Source organism: Melanostigma gelatinosum, assembly GCF_949748355.1.
Source record: "Melanostigma gelatinosum genome assembly, chromosome: 6".
Classification (NCBI taxonomy): domain Eukaryota; kingdom Metazoa; phylum Chordata; class Actinopteri; order Perciformes; family Zoarcidae; genus Melanostigma; species Melanostigma gelatinosum.
The window spans coordinates 18,240,184-18,261,893 of record NC_136639.1 but is presented as its reverse complement, the minus strand read 5'-3'; the positions used below and the strand labels follow the sequence as shown (position 1 = coordinate 18,261,893).

General features: G+C 41.6%; 1 protein-coding gene across 2 annotated transcripts in view; it reads left to right on the top strand.

Moving 5' to 3' along the window:
- unc5ca (unc-5 netrin receptor Ca) overlaps positions 1–21,710 on the top strand; it is a gene marked incomplete at its 5' end in the record, with an annotated part of 181,060 nt that overhangs the window by 108,528 nt on the left and 50,822 nt on the right. For both annotated transcript variants that reach the window (XM_079271094.1, XM_079271093.1), the window contains 2 exons: positions 621–764; positions 13,289–13,392. In XM_079271094.1, coding sequence (XP_079127220.1) covers positions 621–764; positions 13,289–13,392 — 248 coding nt within the window. The remainder of the gene's footprint in view (positions 1–620; positions 765–13,288; positions 13,393–21,710) is intronic.

Here is a 21,710-nt window from a genome sequence, read left to right as displayed (position 1 = left end):
TTGGTTCCTCCTCCTAAATCCATTATTCCTTTTCTTTGTCGTGCATTTCCACAATTTCCTCAATGTCTCTTCCCCCCCCCCCCTGCACCTGTGTTCTACCTGACCCTTTCCTATGTTTCCAAAATTGTTATCCCGAGTTAATCCCTCGCTCTTCACTTCCTATTTCCCTCTGCAGTCCTTTATCTGTGCTCCCTTGCAGTCCTATCATTTGAGTGCAGCTATTCAAACCTCACACTTATTCTTCACATGGAGCTGCTTTCCAAACACCGGAGAAAAGAGGGAATAGGAGAGCGGAGTGGGATAAGTGGTGGAAGTGCAAAGGAACAATCTTGCAAAGTTTTCATTAAATCCAGAGTGACTCTACTCAGTAGAATGATCTAGCTTTGTAAACAAGCAGCCCATATTGTATGAATATCCTCGGCCGATATTTACTCTGCACCGATTTTGCTTTTGCTTCTTAAGCTAACATAAAAGCCACATCATATTATAAGCTTAAATAGACGTTGACTTTCTCTGGAGTATCAGTGGCTTGGTGAGAACATGAACTTGTGACTCATTTCACTTCTCAGCCAGTCTTCTCGAGCTTGAATCTAATCTAAAGCTTTTGGTTTCTTCCGCAGGTCTGGTCGTAAGAGAAGCCAGTATAGAAATCACACGGCAGCAGGTCGAGGAGCTGTTTGGTCCTGAGGATTACTGGTGCCAGTGCGTGGCCTGGAGCTCCGCTGGAACCACCAAAAGCCGCAAAGCACACGTCCGCATTGCATGTGAGTACAGTACTGTAAGCACACATGTGTAAACATGGAGAGTGTGGGTGAGTCATTGTTCTTATACTCACAGATACGTTTTAATATGCTCAATTTTTACATGCCATAAAATACCTGCATCTTTTTTTCTTTTCAAAAATGAGAAGACAGCCGTCAAAAAAAACACGCAAGCAGACAATTGTGCATGCACAGAGGTCAATATAGAGAGATAATTGTAGATATTATTCATGGAAATTCTAGGAATATAACTTAGACCTCTATCCTTTCGATGTGCAGAGCCACATTACTGCCATGAGGTAAACATTTTAAAGAGAAAGAGAAAGGAAAAAACCTGTAGTCGGGTAGAACCTTCGAAATAGCTTTTCTAGGCAGAGGCTCTATAACTTCACCATCAGTCGCTTCCTGTTATGGTCTGGTGAAGAATTTAACTTGACAACTGGGAGTCTGACTATAGGTCACCAACAGAACACAGGCCAGACTAAACCCAGGTGCACTCAATATCACTATCGCAGACAGTGTACCGTGTACCACTGCATACACAGTGATCACATCGGGAAATCATTTTTAGATTGTGGACCGAAACAACAGTCCAGGGAAAAAGAAGGTTGAATCTTGTTCTGAGTGATCGTCACTTGACGGCTTGGCAGCAACTGTGTGAGACAAGGGAGTTGAGATGTTTGGTAGAAATCACCAAAGAACACTTGTTTGTTCTTTCAATGTAAGCCTCGTATAACAGAATGGATCGTCCCTTCAAAGCTCCTTTCACTGGCCTGAGAATTGAACCCACAGCAGTAGTTTTCCAAGCGTCATTACTCTGGTCAATTCAGCCATATAAGACAACTGGGACTCATCTTGAGTGCTCGGGTTATGGAAGGGTCAAGCCGAAAAAGAAATACCAGTAACAAAATCGACCCCACCTCCGTGGCTTACACTGACAGTGTGGCTCTGCTTGAGTGAACACTCAAAAGGACAACTGGGGGCCTTTGACAGAGTCCATTCAGCAGACACTCAACAAACCGCACACATCCGCATATTTAGTACTTTAACAGGCAGTATCGTTCTAACAGACACGCAACCTGGAAATCTTGTTTTCCCAGGTTGGTCTTATTCGTGCTGCAGAAGGAAATCCATCATGTTGAGCCTTGGTTTTTACTCAGGCTATTTTATTTTTTCACTTTTGCAGGGTTTGGATGCTTCATTTATTTGTGTACGTTCTGACTTACATACGTATTTATTTCTTTGACGTATTTGCATTTTGAAGGAAGCACACAAAAAATTCACATTCACATTCACATTCACATTCACATTCACAATCTACGTAAAAACACTGAAAGAAATAATAAATATAATTCTGAAGATTAATTCACTTTTCATACATTACAAGTATAGATCACAAATTGCCGAGTGTGTAGCTAACCTATGGTAGGCGTATACACTAGATCAGGGCATGTATTCTGGAGACCACTACATTGTATTTAAATTGACCCTGTAGCAGATTATTTAGATATCGTAAATGTACACTTGTACATTCATGGAAAAATGAGCTTACACAGTATACAATGCATCATCACAGTTGTGTGGCAGTACCTCAACACCGTGTTTCTCAATTATTTGACTTGTACGACCATTTGGATTTCGAACAGAGCCTCACTGCTCTCTGCATTGCTCTGGTATGTGAGGATGTTTTTCTGCCTGTCAGCAGAGAGTTAGTGACACAGTCAGAAATATCCTTCTGAGCTCCGCTAATAACATTGGCGAATGGAATGGGCCCTCCTCCGGGTGCAATGAAGGCTTTGTAATGTGCTGTTTTTGGCTTACGTTGGGGCCGATACACGCTGAGAGACAGATGCAGGCAAGCGTACGTATACAGCCTTCTGAGTTTCTCTGAGGTAAAGACATGAATGTAGACACCAGCAGCACAGACATGTACACATATTCAGAAGTGAAGCCCACCTTGTTCACTGGCTTACCTTTCCAAAAAGGTATAGCTGATGTATGAATGTATGGCTGGGTGTATATGTGTGTGTGTGTCTGCACCTCAGTCTAATGTATTCATACATTATTTACATGAATAGTGATATAAGTCACCTGCTACCCCTAACTACAAAAATGTTCTGCTAAAATGACTGACATCTTATTTACCTACTTTGGACTGTTAAAGGGTTGCCCAGTTTTAAAGTTCTGGTGGTCGACACTGAATCTTAAATCAGCAAACTAGTATGTTACCTATCTTGCATCATTGCCCTCCTTTTTCCAATCAACTCTCAACATTCTTCACACAGCGTATACAGTATTTCACACACGTAAGACCTCTTTGGGAGCTTAGGTAGCGGGATGGTGATGGAGGATGCCTCTAGGAAGGCTTGAAGGGCCAATAGATGTCGGGGAGGAGAAAGATGATAGAACTGCCTCTCTTTGACTTTACGCTCTCTTTTTCTCTCATCGGTGCCTCTCATTCCTTTCTTTTTTATGTGGTGTGTATTTTCCTTCTGACTTTGTCTGCCCCTTCGTCCTTCACTTTCTCTCTTTGTGTTATAACAGTGATTTCTCCCTTAACCAGATCTGATTACACTCAGCCCCCTCTTGTGATAACCTTTTCCTTCAAATCGACCCAACCTCCTGACCTATCCCGCTTTCGGCTCCTATTTGGATCTACTGTTGTGATTAAAATGCTTCCTGGCAGCTAGAGCTTGCTGAGCAAAGTGTCTTTTTTTTTTACCGCACCATGTAATAGCAATTCAGCATTTCTCTCCTGCATTCCCATCTCCTTTTCCCACTCATTTCCTTATTTCCCCACTCCTATTGTCTCTTCTTTCTTTTTTCCCGCTTTGATCATGTGCTCATTGTTTCGTTCTCTCACTTGTGCGCCCTTTTTTTCGCCTCTATCTTTTCACTCTCCGGCATCTTCGGGCTGGTTTAATAACTGTAGAATTAACACTCCAAGGCATTATGTAAATATGCAGTTTGTAGCTGGATAATGACAATCAGTGTCGTTGCTGTAAACCTGTCAAACACACAACCGGAGATATTAAATCTCTGAGTGATTAGTTGGTCTTTTGGAGCAGGCCACTTCAGCTAAGTTATGAGCGTGCACAGGCAGCCTGATTCAAGTTTATAAAGTAGGTGAGACGAACACACACAAACACCTACACTCAGTTATTCACAGCATTGCAGGTATACGTACATAAGGGTAAGCAAAACAGACACACAAATGGGCGTGCAGTGTCAGTCATGCTCTTTGGCACCGCAGCTCTCAGGTCGAGTCTTTCTCCTTCAACGGATTAGCAATATGTCAAGGTCGCACACACACACACACACATGCATGTACACGCAAACACCCAGAGACACACAAATTTCAGATGATGGCAATTTGTTCTGCCACCTCTCCACTGAGACATGTGTGTGCATAGCAATCAGGAGTCCAGACACTAGGGGAGACAGCAACCCAGACGGCTCCTTGTGTCAACTGGAAAATGTCTGTTCGTGAATTTCTTCTGTTTTGTTTATGATGCAAATGTCTCAGCTGCATGAATGCAGGTTTCCCTTCATCATGGCTGAATTAAACCCAGGAAAACAAGACTCAACAGGGATTTATTGTGTTAGATTTTAAGCATTGATTAAAACCAAACTCTTCCACACTCATTTAGGAGTGTGGAAGAGTTTGGTTAAACCTGTATGTTGCTTACAGCCATATGAACATGCAGTTGTACCTCAGCAACTGGAAACAACTGCAGTATGTTTGCCAAACTCTCAGGTATGACACTTGCTCCACAGCGCAGAAACCAAATTCCCCCGACAACCACAGTCTCAATGACATTTTTCCTTTTATTTGCATGAAATGGCATGCTTAGCAGTTTCAGAAATGCATATTCAAATCAGAACTGATTTGCCAAAAGATCCAGGCTGTTTCTCCCTTCACACTCACCCCGACACTTTTGCAAACGCTAAAGGTGGAAAAGCTACAGCGTCTTTCTTTGGATGACATTATCAAGAGAGTCTCGGTTTCTGGCTTTGAGATAGATCTCATGATGCTCACAAACACTGAATAAACATTCTCATAGTGAGAACCCATAGTGCGTGTGTGGATGTGTTGTTATGATGTCTCGCCATCGACGCAAGCCACAGAGCTTTTCCCCAGATGTCAAGGACGGCTTCAGCAGACTCCTAAGTGTTAAAGTGGTAAGCCAGAGTGTTGATGTAACCGCACAAAGCTAAAGTCACTTTCCAAAAGTCCAAGTGTGGTGAACAGAGTCGCTAAGGTGACTCCCGAACAGTTCAATGTGCAAGTCTGCAGGTCAAGGGTCAGAACAAAAAAAAGAATGATTTTTGCAGAAAGGAACGAAATACGATAGAGTTGTTAAGCATTAAGCACAAAGGCAGATTCAATAAATGCATCACCAGAGCTGAGATACTCTATAGTGGTTGAAAGTAAAAAATATATTTTCAGTTGAAACTAAATATGTTAGTTAATTCATGAATGTCTGCTTTTGCTGGAGCACAAATTGCTATTCATATCAGTGTAACATTGGCATTGTATTGACTCTTCCAACGTATCGTCAAAAGAGAAGAACAGTCTACACTAACAGCATTTCCTTTACTTTTTCATTACAATATTTCCAAACAATCATTTATTTTCACTGAGGATCACAAGTGAACAGTTTCATTCATTTCATTTGTTGTGCTTCAGATCGCCAGTGCCATGTCAGCGACGAGAGTTGTGTACTTGTTCAAAACTTGACTGTGGATGGAAATACCTTGTCTGATGTCTAGGGCTGATCACAGGTTTGGGAAGTGTTGAAATGACAGGGTGGAGAGTTCCATGAGGAAAGTGGAAAGAGGTCACTTCGAGAAAATGACTCCCTATACAACCACAGTGAAAATGACTGTGTCCCTCAACGTCACAGAACACCTTCAGCACTTCATTTTTGATATTTAATTTGAAGACAAACGTATGAGTGCCCGAAGATTGAGGAGGTACCCGACTATAATCTGCTACAGCTCTAACCAAATACCAAATGCCTTTTTAATTCAGCACATATTGTCATGAAAAAAGCATCCATGATTTTGCATAAATATTCCATATCGTTAAATATATTTCAAAACGTTTTAGATGATCACAAAGTTGCTGCAAATCAAGCTTAACGTTATTATGCAGCATAGTAAAGTTGTTTGTTTACATGTAGACCATGTCATGACTCTCCCAAGCAGGAAGCATATTCAACTCATTCTTAAAGCTACAGCAGGAACTCCTTCATTGTTTTACCTTAACTTTAACACAAATGTGTTTTAATTACACCTCAGCAATGTTCCCTCTAATTTTTCATGTGTCTGGGCATACACACAAGCTCCCTGAGCACACTGAGGACCACTGTGAGCAACATCAGATGTGCACGCTGTGGCCACACACCAGTATCACACCTGTTCAAAACCTTGGATCATAGCAAGTTACATGACTTATTAAAAGAATCAAATTACAGCAGCAATTTTCACTAGTTTACTTTTAATATAAGTGATTTGACAAACTTTAAAGGAAAAAGACAAAAATCTTGTTGTTCATGAGATGTGTAGTATGTTTTATGTGAGAGTCCTGCTTGGCCATGGGAAGAGTCTTGCTTTGGCCTGTGTGAGGTCCTGTTGTGGCCTGTGTGAGGGTCCTGTTCTGGAAGAAATGATACATATACACCTTTCAGACATAACATTTTGTTCACATTAAAACATTCACATTTTGCACAATGACGTGTGCTGTAGCTTGTGTGATACAGTGTAAATTCCTGTAACTCTGTCTGTAAAATATGTAATTACTCAGTTTTTTATTATCATTTCTACTCCCCATAAATTATCTAGTAGTAACATAATTTAATGATTAATATCCAGTGGTGTATAAAGTACTCAAAAGCTATACTTGAGTAAAAGTAAAGATACCTTACTGGAAAACTACTCAAGTAAAAGTAAAAAGTCACCTCTTAGAATACTACTTGAGTAAAAGTCTTAAAGTATCTGATATGTATTGTACTTAAGTACAAAAGTACTTAAGTATCAAAAGTAATTTTCTGATATTAAATGTACATCATAACCTGAACATTAAATGAACATCATAACCTGTTCATTGAAAGTAAAAGTACAAGTAAATGCTGTTAATAAAAAAGCAAAGGGTCAGAATTGTGAGAATTATGAAGTTTATTCTTTTAAGTGCTGTGGCACCATGACCAAGGACATGAGCTGTGTTGAACATAATTGGGTTGCTGTGATCCATCCAGGAGCAACAATGTTAAACATAATATATTGTACATAAGTATACTTTTGCATCTACTATGAACTTATCATCATAATTCTCCGTAAAGCAATATGACACTATGAAGGAGTTGTAACAGTGCGTTTATAAGTCTGCTCATTAGACGAGAGGATATAGAGGACAAATGCATAATATTATGTTCAGCAAAACATATCCACTTGATGCATCAGGTCAGTGGTTTGAGAAAGGACGCCTGCCTTGTAAACTCCTATGGGCCTGATTTGAATACAAAGGTTTTGCTCAAGCTGAATCTGCAATTGGGCGACTGCTACCATCATAACTCCATCTGATCATCCACAACATGACTCAAATATCAAAACATGATCAATACTAAAGTAACAACACAGTCATTACTTGAAACTGAAACATGTCCTGTTCATCTTCAAAAGAAGTTGGTTTTCAAAATTGCGAGAATTCAGTCTCGCTCATCATGGGCTGAAGACTAGTCCTGCGATGCTAAATAGCCTTTCACAGGCCGCTGAGGCAGGTAGAGGTGTGTTCAGCGTCACAGACAGCTTGCACACAGCTGCGAAGAATTCCCCGAATGCTGCGCTCTCGCGGCTCCTGTCAATCCGTGTATATAGCTACAGCTAACGTTAGGCAACTAGTGCTGCACAACTGTCAACACTTCCTCAGCTCACTAACTCGCTAGCGATCCACTGGTGTTGGTCTTCGTCACCACCGTCGTTTGTTGCGGGAGTAGCAGGTGCTTCCATTTCTGCTTCCATCATGAAATCAGTCATCGTAGAGTGGAATTATACTCAGGTAGTCGCCCGCTAGCTTATAGCATGTAGCATCCTGGGAATCACTGGGAATCAAACACCGCGGCTTTGAGAGCACTTGTTTGCAATTGTGCATTAACGTGACTGACCAATGATTTAACTTGCTGCTAGGACCACTGATTCAACAAACCTGCTTGCTTGCAGTCTGTGTTCCACCACAGTCCCCGACGCTGCTCTCATGATTCATTTTGTTTCTAAAGATAGATTTGATTTTGTAGCGAGTAACGAAGGTTTCAGGGGAAATGTATCGGAGTAAAAGTATCAGTTTTCTTTGCAAAATGTAGTGACGTAAAAGTAAAAGTAAACATAAATATAAGTAGTAAAGTACAGATACCCAAAAAAACTACTTAAGTACAGTAACGAAGTATTTCTACTTCGTTACTATACACCACTGTTAATATCCATAAGTAAAAAATCTTAATAAATGTCACTAGAATATGCACAAATCTGACTTAAATTTTACCTTATTTTTCACGTCTGTCCTTCTCACTTCTCCAATGGTTGTACACTTTGTCCAGGTTGATGGCTTCGTCTGCTTCTTGCTTTGACTTTATGTCGCTGCCCGTTCGTTTCGCCATGATAAGGGGTTAGCATTTGCGTCTCGTAACTCCGCCGCACTGTTGATAGCTAGCTAACCTGCACGGCGCGAATGGGCAGGGCAATAGTGTCAATGCTATGATTGGCTGCGTAGCGTAAGTGAACCGAATCGTATCATTGGCTGGACACCTGTCACTCACTGAGTTACGTTGCAAAATAGTACAGAAAACAAAATTATTATTATTATTATTATTGGTTTAATTGATTAGATAAGATTAGGACTAATATTAGATATTAATTAATACGTTTATGTTGAATTTTATTTTATGCGCTGCATAGATTTTCTTGTGCGCTGAGAATGTGCGAGCAGTGCGCGATTGCTCAAGCGCGCAGCTTAGAGGGAACATTGCACCTCAGGTACATTTCTTTTTTCCTAATGTTTATTTAATATCACCTTACCCTTACTTGTGTGCTCTATCACTTATACTTTCCATTGCATGCCACGGTGTGGGTGTCCAAATGATCCTCCCTGTGACTTAAGGAGAGTACTTTGCTTTCTTTTTTTTCTCACCAAGAATCTCACATTGCTCTTTATTGCTTGAGCAGCTCCACCAGGGAAAACCGTTACGATTTGGCATGGGCTTGCATGCAGGCAGAGGCACCCGTTTTGGATAATTGCTCTGAAATGTGCTTATGTAGAGGTGCCTGAGGCAACAAACTCACCACAAAAATAATAACAGTTTTAGTTGAGCAGTGGAAGAAGTTTTAGAGGGAGAAGGAAGGAGAGGAACGGGGAGGGAGGGAGACGAGGAGGCTGAGAGAGAGAGAGGAAAAAAAGGAGTTTATGCAAGAAAGGTCATCTTCTGAATAGATGCTTACGCTGCTTTATTGTGTACACAGCGTATAAGGTGGTTCACACTGAAGAACTCTCTGGGTTGCCCTCTGTACTTTTCAACCCTGTTGCGGTTCTAAGTTGTGCACTGAATTTATTTCTGCTTTTGTTATATTTATGAAGCCGGATAGCGTTTGGAAGTGAAGTGGGGTCAGTGAATTGATAGGACACAGCTGTCCTTCCTCCCCTGTGCACACATTTCCCTCGGGGAACATATATTTGCACACGTGCACAGAAACACACACCTTCCATTGAGGTGAATTTGTGGTCCCCTGGTGCCGTGGACACAATGTCACATTGCCTCATTCTCTACAACACACACACACACACGCTCATAACACTATTGCTACCGAACTAGCAAAAAGTGCGTCTGTCACGGCCTGCTGTAGCTTAGCACTATGTGGGGATATGTGTGAGTGTGTTGTCTGTTCATCCCTCGAGCGGTTTTCTTTAATCTCCTTTAATTTCATTCTCAATCTTTATGGAAATCAACTCTCACAACCAGCTCCTCATTTCACCATCCCCTGTGCTAATTAAGACCAGGAAATTGTTCCTGGAATTGGCTGGCATGAGAGAAGTGTGTCTCAACCCTCAATCACTTCCTCATTCCCTGTAGCTTGTTATTTTGCTGCGTTTACGTGTGCAAGTCTGTGTTTGTGGTTGTGTTGTGCCTGCTTGTTAGTCTCCATCTCCTGTGTGTATTGTCCTCACTGAGACAGTATCTCACCATCTCTGTCGCTCTCTCTTTGTCTCTCAGTATCACTCTGTGGACGCATGTCTCTGCGTGTCGTGTGGGTAGCCATGTGGTGGATTTAGGGCTAAAGCTTTGGGTGATTACTCCCATAATGAACCATCATGCTCTGTTCAGGCTGTCATCCCCCACAAGGATTGACTGTATTATGAAGTTATCATTCAGCCTCAGCAATACTCTGTGTCCTCACATAACTATTTTAACCAATAGAGCTCTCCACACGAAATCTGACGATGATAAGAATTATATGTATGAAATTAAACCTTGTCATTCAGGTGGGATATTTCTCTGGAGGATGTGTGAAATCGTAGGGGTGTATCTCTAGAAAGCAGACGGCATTATAACCTCTGACGCCTTGTTCTCACATACAAATTCAAATAACTTGAATAGGAATATTTGCAATATTCAGAAATGAACTGCTTATTTGAGGCGAGTTTGTATGCCTCACTTGTCCTCATATTTACAAAACTCGTTGTATTGCCTCACATAGAAAGACATTGCTAGCATAGACTACATTTCTGGTGTGTGCCTGCACAAGTTAGAAGTGCAGAGGCCCACTAATTCTGGATATTAGCAATGTTAGCATCTTTGAATCTATGCATCTTATGCTTCCCCAGTATTTGAGTCTGTCTATGTGAATGGGGGAGAGAGTGATTCATGATTCAACATTCAAACAGTTAAATACAACTCAATATGAACCTTCAAAACTTCTTATACTTTTGTAAGCTTGCGCAGATTGTATCTCTCTCCCTGTCTTTGTAGGATTGGGATCATGATGAAGGAGATGTAATGAAGATTGATGGCTGGGAGGTTGTTATGGATTGCTGGTTGGTTTTCAGAGAGATGAGGCAGATAAATACAGATGATACAAAGTGGACTCAATGACACGAGCTTCTATTGAGTGGTTTGATATAGAGACTGTGGCGGACAAGTATTTAGGTAAAGACCAAACAGGTGGTTTTGGTATTAAGAAAGAGTTCGGTCCTGCTGTGAGCTGCCGACTTCTAATTCCTTACTTCTCTCTCGCTCTGCCTCTCATCGTTCAACCCCCCACCTGCTGCCCCCCCCCCCATTTTACCTCTCCTTCTCTTTCACTCCGCTTCAATATCTGATCGCCACTGTAAGGTGACTGTCCTGATAAAATACCCAGAGAGTGACTCTGAGTCGACCAGTTCGGCATTAAAGAAGTGTCTGTGTGTGTGTCCACAAATGGTGTTCCACAGCTGATGGATAAGGTGATTAAGAGCACACCTGGGAACCAGGAGAGGAAGAGGCCACAAGGATAACACACGCACACACACACACGCTGTGTCCTCCTATGGATGTTTTCCGTATGGTTTTAAAACTAAAGGGCAGAGGAGAGAGAGGATTTGTCTGACACAGCTGCCGCCGTCCTTTACAAACCAACAAAGTGACTCTCAAACTCTTCAAAGTGAAAGTTTGTACTTGATGCTGGCATATCAACAAACCCCTGGATATCACTTTGAAATACACACACCCTGTTTCTGCATGCACAGTATGTAGCCAATGTAATGAATCATCCTTACATTCTGACATGAATTCAACATGTGAAACTCTATCATCCAGTTACAAATGTTGCTCTGCCATACATATGCATGCATGTCAAATAGACACATCCATGTCCGTGTGTGCACAAATCAATATTTGTAGCTATGTACACACATTTGAAAGGATAAGACATTTTGCAGATCTTTTTATCCAGATCGTGTAGAGTCCGATCAGAAATAAGATCACAAACCTCTGAGTTGCACCCAGAAGCTTGAATTAAAAAAGCTCCATCCCCTCCATATGGTCTCATTTAGAAATCCATCACACCATCAGATCAGCATCATAAATAAAGTCACCTGCTAAGTCCCGCAACATTGCCACCCCTCTCAGCTTACAATTTGTTTTACAGCCTCTTTGTATGGCAGGCTAATTATTGTAACGCGTTAAGCCCAGCTGCCGATATGGGGATGTATGCGTTCAGCATGCTGTATGCTGTATGGCAGCAGACTAGGGAGGTGAACAGAAAAGTGAATGCCAAGAGTGAATGGCATTACAGCGTCAGACGAATTTTATAAAGTAGCGTAGTGAAAGAAATTCCCCGGGAAAGAGTTACAGAGGCAAGACAACAGTGCTCAACATCAGCAGCTGAAGACTGGTTTCCCCTTTTGAACCCTCGCAATGAATACAATTCACTCTTTTGTGTCTAACAAGCGTGGTCTCTGACAAAAATGTATTCGGCAAAAAGATTTGTGAAACAAAACAGTCCATCCATCCATCCACCCACAAGAGGTTTTTTTTTTTGTGTTTTCACTCACGTCCTTCAACGCCTTCACTCCGTGCTCCTTTCTTTTGTCTTTCTTTCTGTCAGTCTTCTTTAAATGTCTTGTTCATTGTCTTAAAGTCTGCTGCTGTGAGCATTTTTCCCGTCCAAAATGAAAACAGCTGAGCCCCCTCTGAAACGTCCTGTTGAGGAAATGGCAGTGCATTCCACGCTGCTTTGTAATGCTGTCATTTATCACAGCATGTGGACCATTAGTGTGAATCATTTATTGTCCTGCTTGAGATCCCCACACTCCGGCATGTCTATATGGAACGACAGCAGGGTTAAAATATTGTGCGTGGTGATTGGTGGGTGAACAAAAGCAGCCTGTGTTTAATGTGTGAAGCAGCTAATGCACTTGAAGCATGATCAGCTCTGTGTGTCTGTGTGTATAAAACAGTTTTAACATTCTTAACATGCAAACGTTGTCTATCTGTGAGTGTGTGTGTACACCCTTGTGAGCATCACTTCTAAGAATATACAGCTAAGTGTTTTTCCTTGTTGTGTACATTTCTAAAGTGACAGCAGAGTGGGAGAAGTCAGCATATGCATGGCTGACTTCAACCACCGGCTCCATAATTACTGTGTCATTGTTGCAGCGGGAAATGAGGTAATGAGCCCGCTTTACAATGACACGGCACCATCTCCTAAATGGGCTCCCTGACTGCTGAATCACAGGATGCTTCTGCAAAATGGCCTCCCACACAAGTCCGCTTTCCATTGGGGCTTTTTGCTTTGATCAGTGTGCTGATCTGTGAGCTTTTTCACTGGCTACTTAAGCAACATTTCCACCACTGTATCGTAACCATATCACTTTCAATTACATCAATATGTTATCCAGTATCAGTATGATCCTTTTTGTCATCGTCTCTCTGGCTCGCCTAATAACCTGTCCTCCAACACTCATTAAGTTTCCTGTCTCTCTTTGTCTCTTTCCCCAGACCTGAAGAAGTCATTCGAACAGGAACCTCTGGGAAAGGAAGTATCTCTGGAGCAGGAAGTGCTGTTACAGTGTCGACCTCCGGAGGGCATACCATCTGCTGAGGTACGTGCAGCGTTATTGTTAACCTTAAGTTGAGGTGAATGTGAAGCAGGACGTCTGATTAAGAGACAGGATTTCTAGAAAAGAATGAGAGAGAGAGATGTAGCATGAAGACAACAGAGGATGGGAAAAAATGTAAAAGAATCATCAAGTCATTGAACCATCTAACTGTGAATGACGGACAGCAGAACATTGATGGGTGCATGCACTCTTTCACAGTCAGTGGTTGAAGGGTGTGCTGAATGAAAAAGTATTTTGACTTTTTTGCTGAGCCTTTTTAATTGTGCCTGAACTGGTACGACTTAATATCTCAAAACCGAAAATACAGCGACTGCAAATACCCATTTGTTAATAACTATGTAACTGAGACAAACAATGACTTAATCACAGGAGGAACAAATGAAAACAATGAAACGAAATAAATGTAACTTTTTCCGATAACATGTTTTCAGAAATATAAAGCATTGCATCACATTGTACAACGACATCCATGTTGAAGTGTCACAGTGAGAAATCAAGGAAACAAGCCCGGATCTTGTTTTGAGTGACAGTTGCTTGAAAGCTCTGCTGCAACGAGGTGACACTGATCCAAAGTTTAAACTTCGACTTAAATGTCCCCAGAGAGCCAATTTGAGTTTCAGCACAACTGTCTCAGAGTGATGCATTTAGGCTAAACCTCTGCAGTCTCTCTTGCTGTACCTGAGCTTTGCAGGAAATAATGAGGATAATTAACAGAAGTGGATTGCCTGCTTTTCTTCAAAAGGACCGGGAAACACTATCATGTACCTTTTCATTAGCACGGATGAACATATTGGTGAAGAGTGAACAGAAGTGAATAAACTTGCAGGAAAGGGAAAACCGCCCAACTGGTGAAGTTCACTTTGGTGGAAGTAAAGTTTGGGCCAAATCACTACATCATTATTTTGGCCATGCAATGAACGATGCGTGACTTTTGCTCAAGAGCACTTGACACATACATACTCGCAACTTCACAACACTACCCTCGTCAATGCAAGAGAATATTGTGTATGCTGCTACTACATTGTCAGCACATTGACATTTTATTCACTCATCGACCGTGTCGTGCAGTGAACATCCACTTTGGCGAAGCCACACGTGTCACTTCCACTCCCTGAGAGCCTTAACTACAGTGAAGAACCTCATTCGCAATTCAGATATTTCTTTACTTTGCTGGTTTCATCTGGCTGCGTTCCCTCCTGAATGGATAAAAAGACATAATTTCATTTAGTTGGTCGCTGGGGAAGAGCAGCACAGCACTTGGAAAGGGCTGCGCTGCCGGATAAGGAGTCTTTGAATCAGGTTTTCACTCCTCAGGGTTTGATAGTCGTTTTCAATTGCATCTAAGTACACAGCTCCCCTGAGAGAGATGGGGGGGGGTGAAGGAGAGGGGGCGAGGGAGGTACTCAGACAGGCCGCTGTTCAAAGTGGAGGGAGAGTGAGTCGGTGAAGGTGGGGCAGAAAAAGAATTAGACAGGTTTGGAAAAAAACGCAGTTATCTTTTCGTGTCCTTTCACTTCCAGAAATCTCGGAGGTTAATCAAGTGTTATATATTCATCATATCGTGACATAGGTTACTTTAAACAGTCGGAGCCACAATGACTTGCAGGCTATTTCTCACTCATTTTGTCTCTCTTTCTGACACACACACACCACATTTACACTCACAACTCACGCTCCTTCCTCCTGAGACAGATCTCAAAGCCAATGACTCATTACTACTGCTGCCTCATCTGCTTTCTTAACATAATACATTCATGCACACAAGCACAAAGGCACGGACGCTCACTGAGAGCTATTTTTCGAGTGTGTTCAATTTGCTACCTTTCCCGTTCCTCTCTCCTGTCATAACAGGATCTCAGGGCAAATTGATTGGTCTGTCTCCCCCTGCAGTACATATATGTCCAAGCTGATTAGAAGGATTTAGGTTTAAAACCTGCTGATGGCCTCAGGTTGTAGCTCAGCTTTTATTTTTTTATCTCTTCTGACTTTCTACTTCTCTTTGCTCTTATCATGTCCATTCTCTTTGCCATTCTCATTTCCTTTTTCTCTAACTCGCTCCTCCACACACACACTTACTCACACAGACAACCATCTTTTTTGTCTTTGATTGACAGCTCGGGGGTCCTGTGACCTCTAAAAATGTTCTAATATTAGCGGGTGTTGTTGCCTTGTCGACCAGTTGACGACTGCTGTAAAGTTGGCAATGTGATGGGGTTGGTGCCCTGATACGTGATACGCAGATCGTAATGCCCAGCATGCCACACCAAAGCATTGACTCCTTAAACACACGCACACACACACATTAAAGCATGACAAGAGGTACACTAAGGGACAGATTCGCCAGTGATCATTTTAACTACCGCACAACTGTTAGCCGTGAGAGGTCGGGGTCAAACCAATCCAAGATTGCAAAGAAAATGACTGGACACCAACCAATGCACCATTATTTCCTTTTCACTTTCCTCTGACAGTACTGCTCTTGTCATCAGTCAGTCTCCTCTGTGTTTTCCTCCCCTCTCTCTTTCAATCTAAAGCTCCTGAGAGACACAATTTGAGGCATTGTGAAATCCTTGAGAAACATCTAAATCTCTTTAGACTGCGATTGAAAGCCTTCAAAAGCTGATGGAAAGCTATTGGATTCAGCAGGGAGGGTTCGGCAGTTCAACTGGAAAGGCTTTATGGACACAGAGGGTGAATTCAGAGAACTTGCAACAAGTGCAGCACAATGTTCACTTTCGATGAAAAGTTTGATTTGATTTTATACTTTTTTTTATATTCATATATAACTTTTTTCTGGTCCAAGGTCAATTCGAACTTACGTCTTAGAAATCTCCACTGAGACCCAGCAGCACTGAAACATTTAGATCTGAGTGAGAGGCAACTTGTATATTTTTCCCACAACTATTGTGAGGTTCATTAGGACACTGAAGCAGCAAAAGTAGGCAGCAGCCTGACAGCAACGATACATTTTTTATCTTGGAACCCAACGAGTAGGAGTGACCCCACAGGCCAGGCAAAGCCAGTAGACTGCACATAGCAGGTGGGGTTATGTATTTGTGTGTGTGTGTGTGTGTGTGTGTGTGTGTGTGTGTGTGTGTGTGTGTGTGTGTGAGAGACTGTAAGTGTCTATGTGAATATTTTTGTGTATTCCTGCCTGCGTCTGTCTCAGCATGTGAGTGATTACCACAGCTGCAGTGAAATAAACACATCAGTGTGTGGTGACAGGAACTCCACGTGTCTATCTCTAACACACACACACACACACACACACACACGCACACACATGCACGCGCAGAGTCAGACAGTAACTGGATATGTGTCTGGAGCCTGGTCAAGTTCCTGTCACATTCTCAATCCGCACTTTAAGTTCTCCACTTAAAATTGGCTTATCGTCAGCCTATACATTACCTATCTGAGTTTCATCTTCCACTTTAGAAGATACATTCAAAGTAAAGTCAGAGACCACTTTTAGTGAGAGGTTTTATCATATATTTTACTATATTTATATCACAATAAACCTCAAGTAACATTTCACTGTGATGTGCACCAGGGTGGTGTAGGGAGATTGTCCTTGGGATTTAGATTCAAGCTGCAAGCTCCAAATCCACCAGCATTCTGCACTGTTTGTCTTGCGTTAAGTGTCCTTTAGCAAGACTCGCATCCAGCTGCCAGCTCCGAGGTTGCTTTCATGTCGCCGATCACAGCCTGCAACTGCAAAGTGTTTACTTCAGGCAGGACACATACACCATATAACCAGGAAGTAGCTGGGACATTCGTAGTGTTCAAATGTGTGTTTGTGTGAATCCAGGAGGCACAGCCACACGTCAATGAAAACACACACACACACACATTTGGCCTCCCTCGCAGTGACTATCAATGTCATTTTTTGTGAATGACTTTCTACGTTAGTGTGGAATAAGTCCAGTCACAAGCGTGTGTGTGTATGTGTGTGTGTGTGGGGGGGGGGGGTGCAAATCACAGCAGACGTTTCTGTCAGAAAGCATCAGTGGTGCAGTTTTGCTAAAACGCTAATGGCTACCTCACTCTCACAATCGTACAGTATACTGAACACAGACACTGCATTTCAGTCCGTGAAGTCCCCGTTGTTAATGTGTCGGATGATGACGTTTACTAAGCAGAGTCTATCTGGAGGTTATAACATCGTTGGTGGTGGATTGCTTTAAATGGACAGTGACAGTGTGAATTTAAACTGTCTAACAAATAAGGCATGCTCTCTTGCGCCCAGAGATTGAAGCAGATCTATTGAAGTCCTTTAGCTTCAAACTGCTTTCAGATCCTACTGGAGCTCAATGTTCCTCTCGGCCTCAACGACTAATGCTTTAAATACTGCAAGATAAATTCTATGCAAGTTCTGAATACATCCAAAATGTCCCCAGAACCTATACCAATTCTTCCATCAAAAGCTCTCTGATTTATAGGTGAAACACATCTTTTATCCAGCAAAGGAATGCAAGTAGAATGGCATTTCTTTCTTTTTTTAACTTCTGCATAAATAAAATTGAATGAACCCAAGGGATAGGAATGTTATATCAAATAAAGCCCTGGATCTTCCCATAGCTTTGCAAAAATGCTGTGACCACTACACCAGAATAATTAAAGTCATTTTAACCTGGCACACTTCTGGAGAAGCACGTGTGTGTGTGTGTCTGTGCTTAAAAACTATTTATGTAATGCTGCTTCCCCAATAGATCCTTACCTTAATCCTCTTTGAGCTAGCATAGTAAGCCCCACAGCTCATCTCCCATCACATTTTACCTTGATCCGCAACCTCTGTCAGAAATCATCACCGTAATCCACAGATTAGTCAGCAATCTCTTCTTTTTTTTTAACCGAATGTGAATGATTGAAATGGTTTTAAGATTATTAAAACGCTGTTGCGACGGTCTATAACTGCAGAGCAATTTACAAATGGGGCAGATGAGGAAGAGCGACTCGTGTGATGTAAAGGTATTGTGGTTGGTTGTTGGTGTTGTCGAGAGGGATTGTGACCGTTATCTAATGATGTCTGTGTTCCCCACACATGAATCGACGCATGCACATAAGCACACATACAGTAGGCTTCATCTCTTTGACTCCTTCGCTCCGTGGACTGGAAATAAGTGCAGTCTTTTATAACCGCTTTGTGTTTTCAGAAAGATAGTCAGTGGATTCAGACAGCAGCAGACTGCAGAACTGCGTTGGAAATGTGGTTTTTTTTCTGTTGCAGAATCTCAGCATCAGCTATTGAATCTCCCATATTGACTAATCTCTCTGTATTTCTTTACAGTCAAAAAATGTGTGTTTCTGCTTGCACGTTTGCTCAGTACATTTATATTTGTACAAATTTACAGAATCACCTAACCCAGACATTTATCTCGGCTTCCTCACAGGCCATTTAAGGAAACTAACAATCAAAACTCCAAAAGGGAAGCTTCTCATTACATTTAGTTGCCCTGTGTTTTGTCTCCTAACTGATGACTCAACCTGCATTGTTCTCCTCCATCTTCATAGAATACAGGAAGTATGTAGGCCAGTGATCATAATGCAGATTTAGTTCTCTGGGGTCTGAGGCTTGAGTCTTTTTGAGACGAGGAGGTTCTTTGCCAGTGTGGTGTGTAGTGGGTTGAGTGGGTGCTTGGCTCGGCAGTATGAGAGTAGGAGATAATGAAGGCTACTCTCTCCCCTTTCATTACCCATTCAAAGGCCCTGGTATAACTATAGGATAGTCCACCTTTCTAATTAACCCTGTTGTAATGTGTTTCTGGCAGTGACATGGAAAGGGTTTTATATGTGCGGGTGTTGAAATGCTGACCCGTCACTCTTTTTATGTAATTAATGCTTATCTATTGACTGTTTCCACTGCCTTTCTGTGTTCGATAAAACCTTGCACAGTTACCCATCAGAGCTATATCTATGTCTCCATTTCCGTTCACGTCTTTTAAAGTCTTCTCACACTATTATGTGGACTCTTGTCTCTTTGTCACTTTGTCTCTCTCACTTTGTCACTATAGCTGTCTCTCAAACCCCTGTCTTTCTTGGCACAGTTCTGAGACAAAGCTTTGGATTGATGGTGACATGACAGTGGAGAGTGTACTGCATTGTCAAGCGGTGATGCCGCGCTGCCCTCGGCGGTCCTGGCAGTGTTGTCATGGATGAATGAACGCACTGTTTTGACACTAGGGTGTCAAATAACAAAACTCTGTTCTGTTCTGTCAAGTTTTATGAGTTGTTAGACCTTTTAAGGAGGGTCTTTAAGGAGCACAACAAAAACTTGTAAAGTTGTGCTCACAAGCCTGTAAGCCGGTTTGTGCATATATCATTATAATACAGCAAACATTTTAGATACGTATGTATCAAATAATTTAACACCTAAAAATAGTCCTACTTTTGGCAAGAATCGAGAGATCATTTAACTACTTGAGCAATTGGGACATTAAATTCCTCATTTGTGACCAAGACTGAAAAAGTTTAATAAGCCAGGGCTTTGAATAATTGCTACCAATTAATTGCTTTTCCACTTACATTCCTGTTTAGTGAAGCAGTCTTCAGCGAGTTACTAAAGGAGGTCATTGTCGGAGCAATTCATATTTTCATGAATGTGAGTGTGTTGATAACAGGACTTTATCACATGACGACCGTGTGGAGCAGAGAATATGTTTGTGATGATATGTGATCACAAAATATTTTACTGCCGTAGCGCAGTTCTCCATTTAGCACGATGTAAAATGTGTGAAATCAAATATGACGACATTTTTGCTGAGCCGTATTAACCACGACACTGCTTACCAACTACAATTGTATTGAATCATCGGCTTACTGCCAAGAAGCTCTTGGTGCTATTGATGCTTTGCTGATTTCAGAAGCGTAATTCTTTGAAAGGTAGACGGCTTTCGTCTTACTTAAGTGTGACCTTGCGGAGGCCGATGTACAGCACTTAGAGGTAAGATGCTCATTTAGCTCTCTCGGGAACCATAAAGAGAGAATATGCTGCTCATGATGGCATCTGCATTCTTTTTTTGTCAGTCAAAACTGTAAAATCAATGCTGCAATTTGAAAAAGGTGTTTGTTTTAATGGCTGAACACATTCCGGTTCATAGTGTACTGTAAAAAAATCACGATCAACTCAGTCACCAAAAATAACGACTTTTTGTACGACAATTTGGAATTGATTATTCCTCCAACAGATGCAAATTATTTTTAAGGTTAGGCAACATTCTTACTTAAGGTTTGGTTTGGGAAAGGTCATTGTCATGATGAAAGGCCAACATTAATTGTCAAATGCATTTAACACCCATCCATCGCCCCAAAACTCTGTACCTTAACCACATAAAGGACACTGAATATCCTGCATTTGCACTTAAAGGTGGACATACCGTAGATTTATCTCCCAATCTGAATGTAATTGAAATAGGCTGTTTTCTACATCTATATTGTGATGTTTGTTTACCATGATCATACTTTACTCTACAGCCTTCAACAAAATGCAACACGAACAAACAGGGAGGTCTCCCATGGTTCAGCTGACCCGGCTAATAAAGCAAAGCTGATTTTGTTATTGGGCGGTTTTAATAACACTGGAGAGCTGGAGAGTCAATTAAAAAGGATTAGCATGCCCCCAATCAGCTCAGAGCCTCTTCATGCTTTAATAATTATGGAGTGTCATGAGCACTCCTACACTGTACAGTGAATCAGCTTTGACATGCGCGCACACACATGCACACACACACACACACACACACACACACACACACATTCATACATCCCTTTATTCTGGAGGATGAATCGTTGAGGCATCATTTATAGTCGGTTTCTTTTCATTCAGACCCTGTTCAACCATTGTGATTTCATCATGAACCCTGAATGTAATATCTGACACACTGGTGGCTGAGGTTGAAGATGATAACACAGGTTCTAATCTCCTGAATCCTACATCGGACATGCGTTCTTTAGTTGTACAATACACAACGATTAGACTATAAGACTGAACTTGATGGAAAGAGGGACACAGTGCTTCATTGATGATGTGTAAAAAGACATACAGAGTGAGAAATGATCCTGATCAAAACACTCCGTGTTTGAAACCCATAACATCCACCTCTGATTGAATTCATTGAATGCCTTTAGACACACTTTTCCAATTCCAAAATCAGAATTATTGTTGTTCTGTAATTAATGTACAAACAACGTAAATGACTGAATGGGCAATCTTTGGATGAAGCAAACTTAAGTGAGGGACCTTTACAACAGGGACCCCAATGGAAATAAGTCATGTGACTTTCTCGTGTTATCCTTGATGTTCT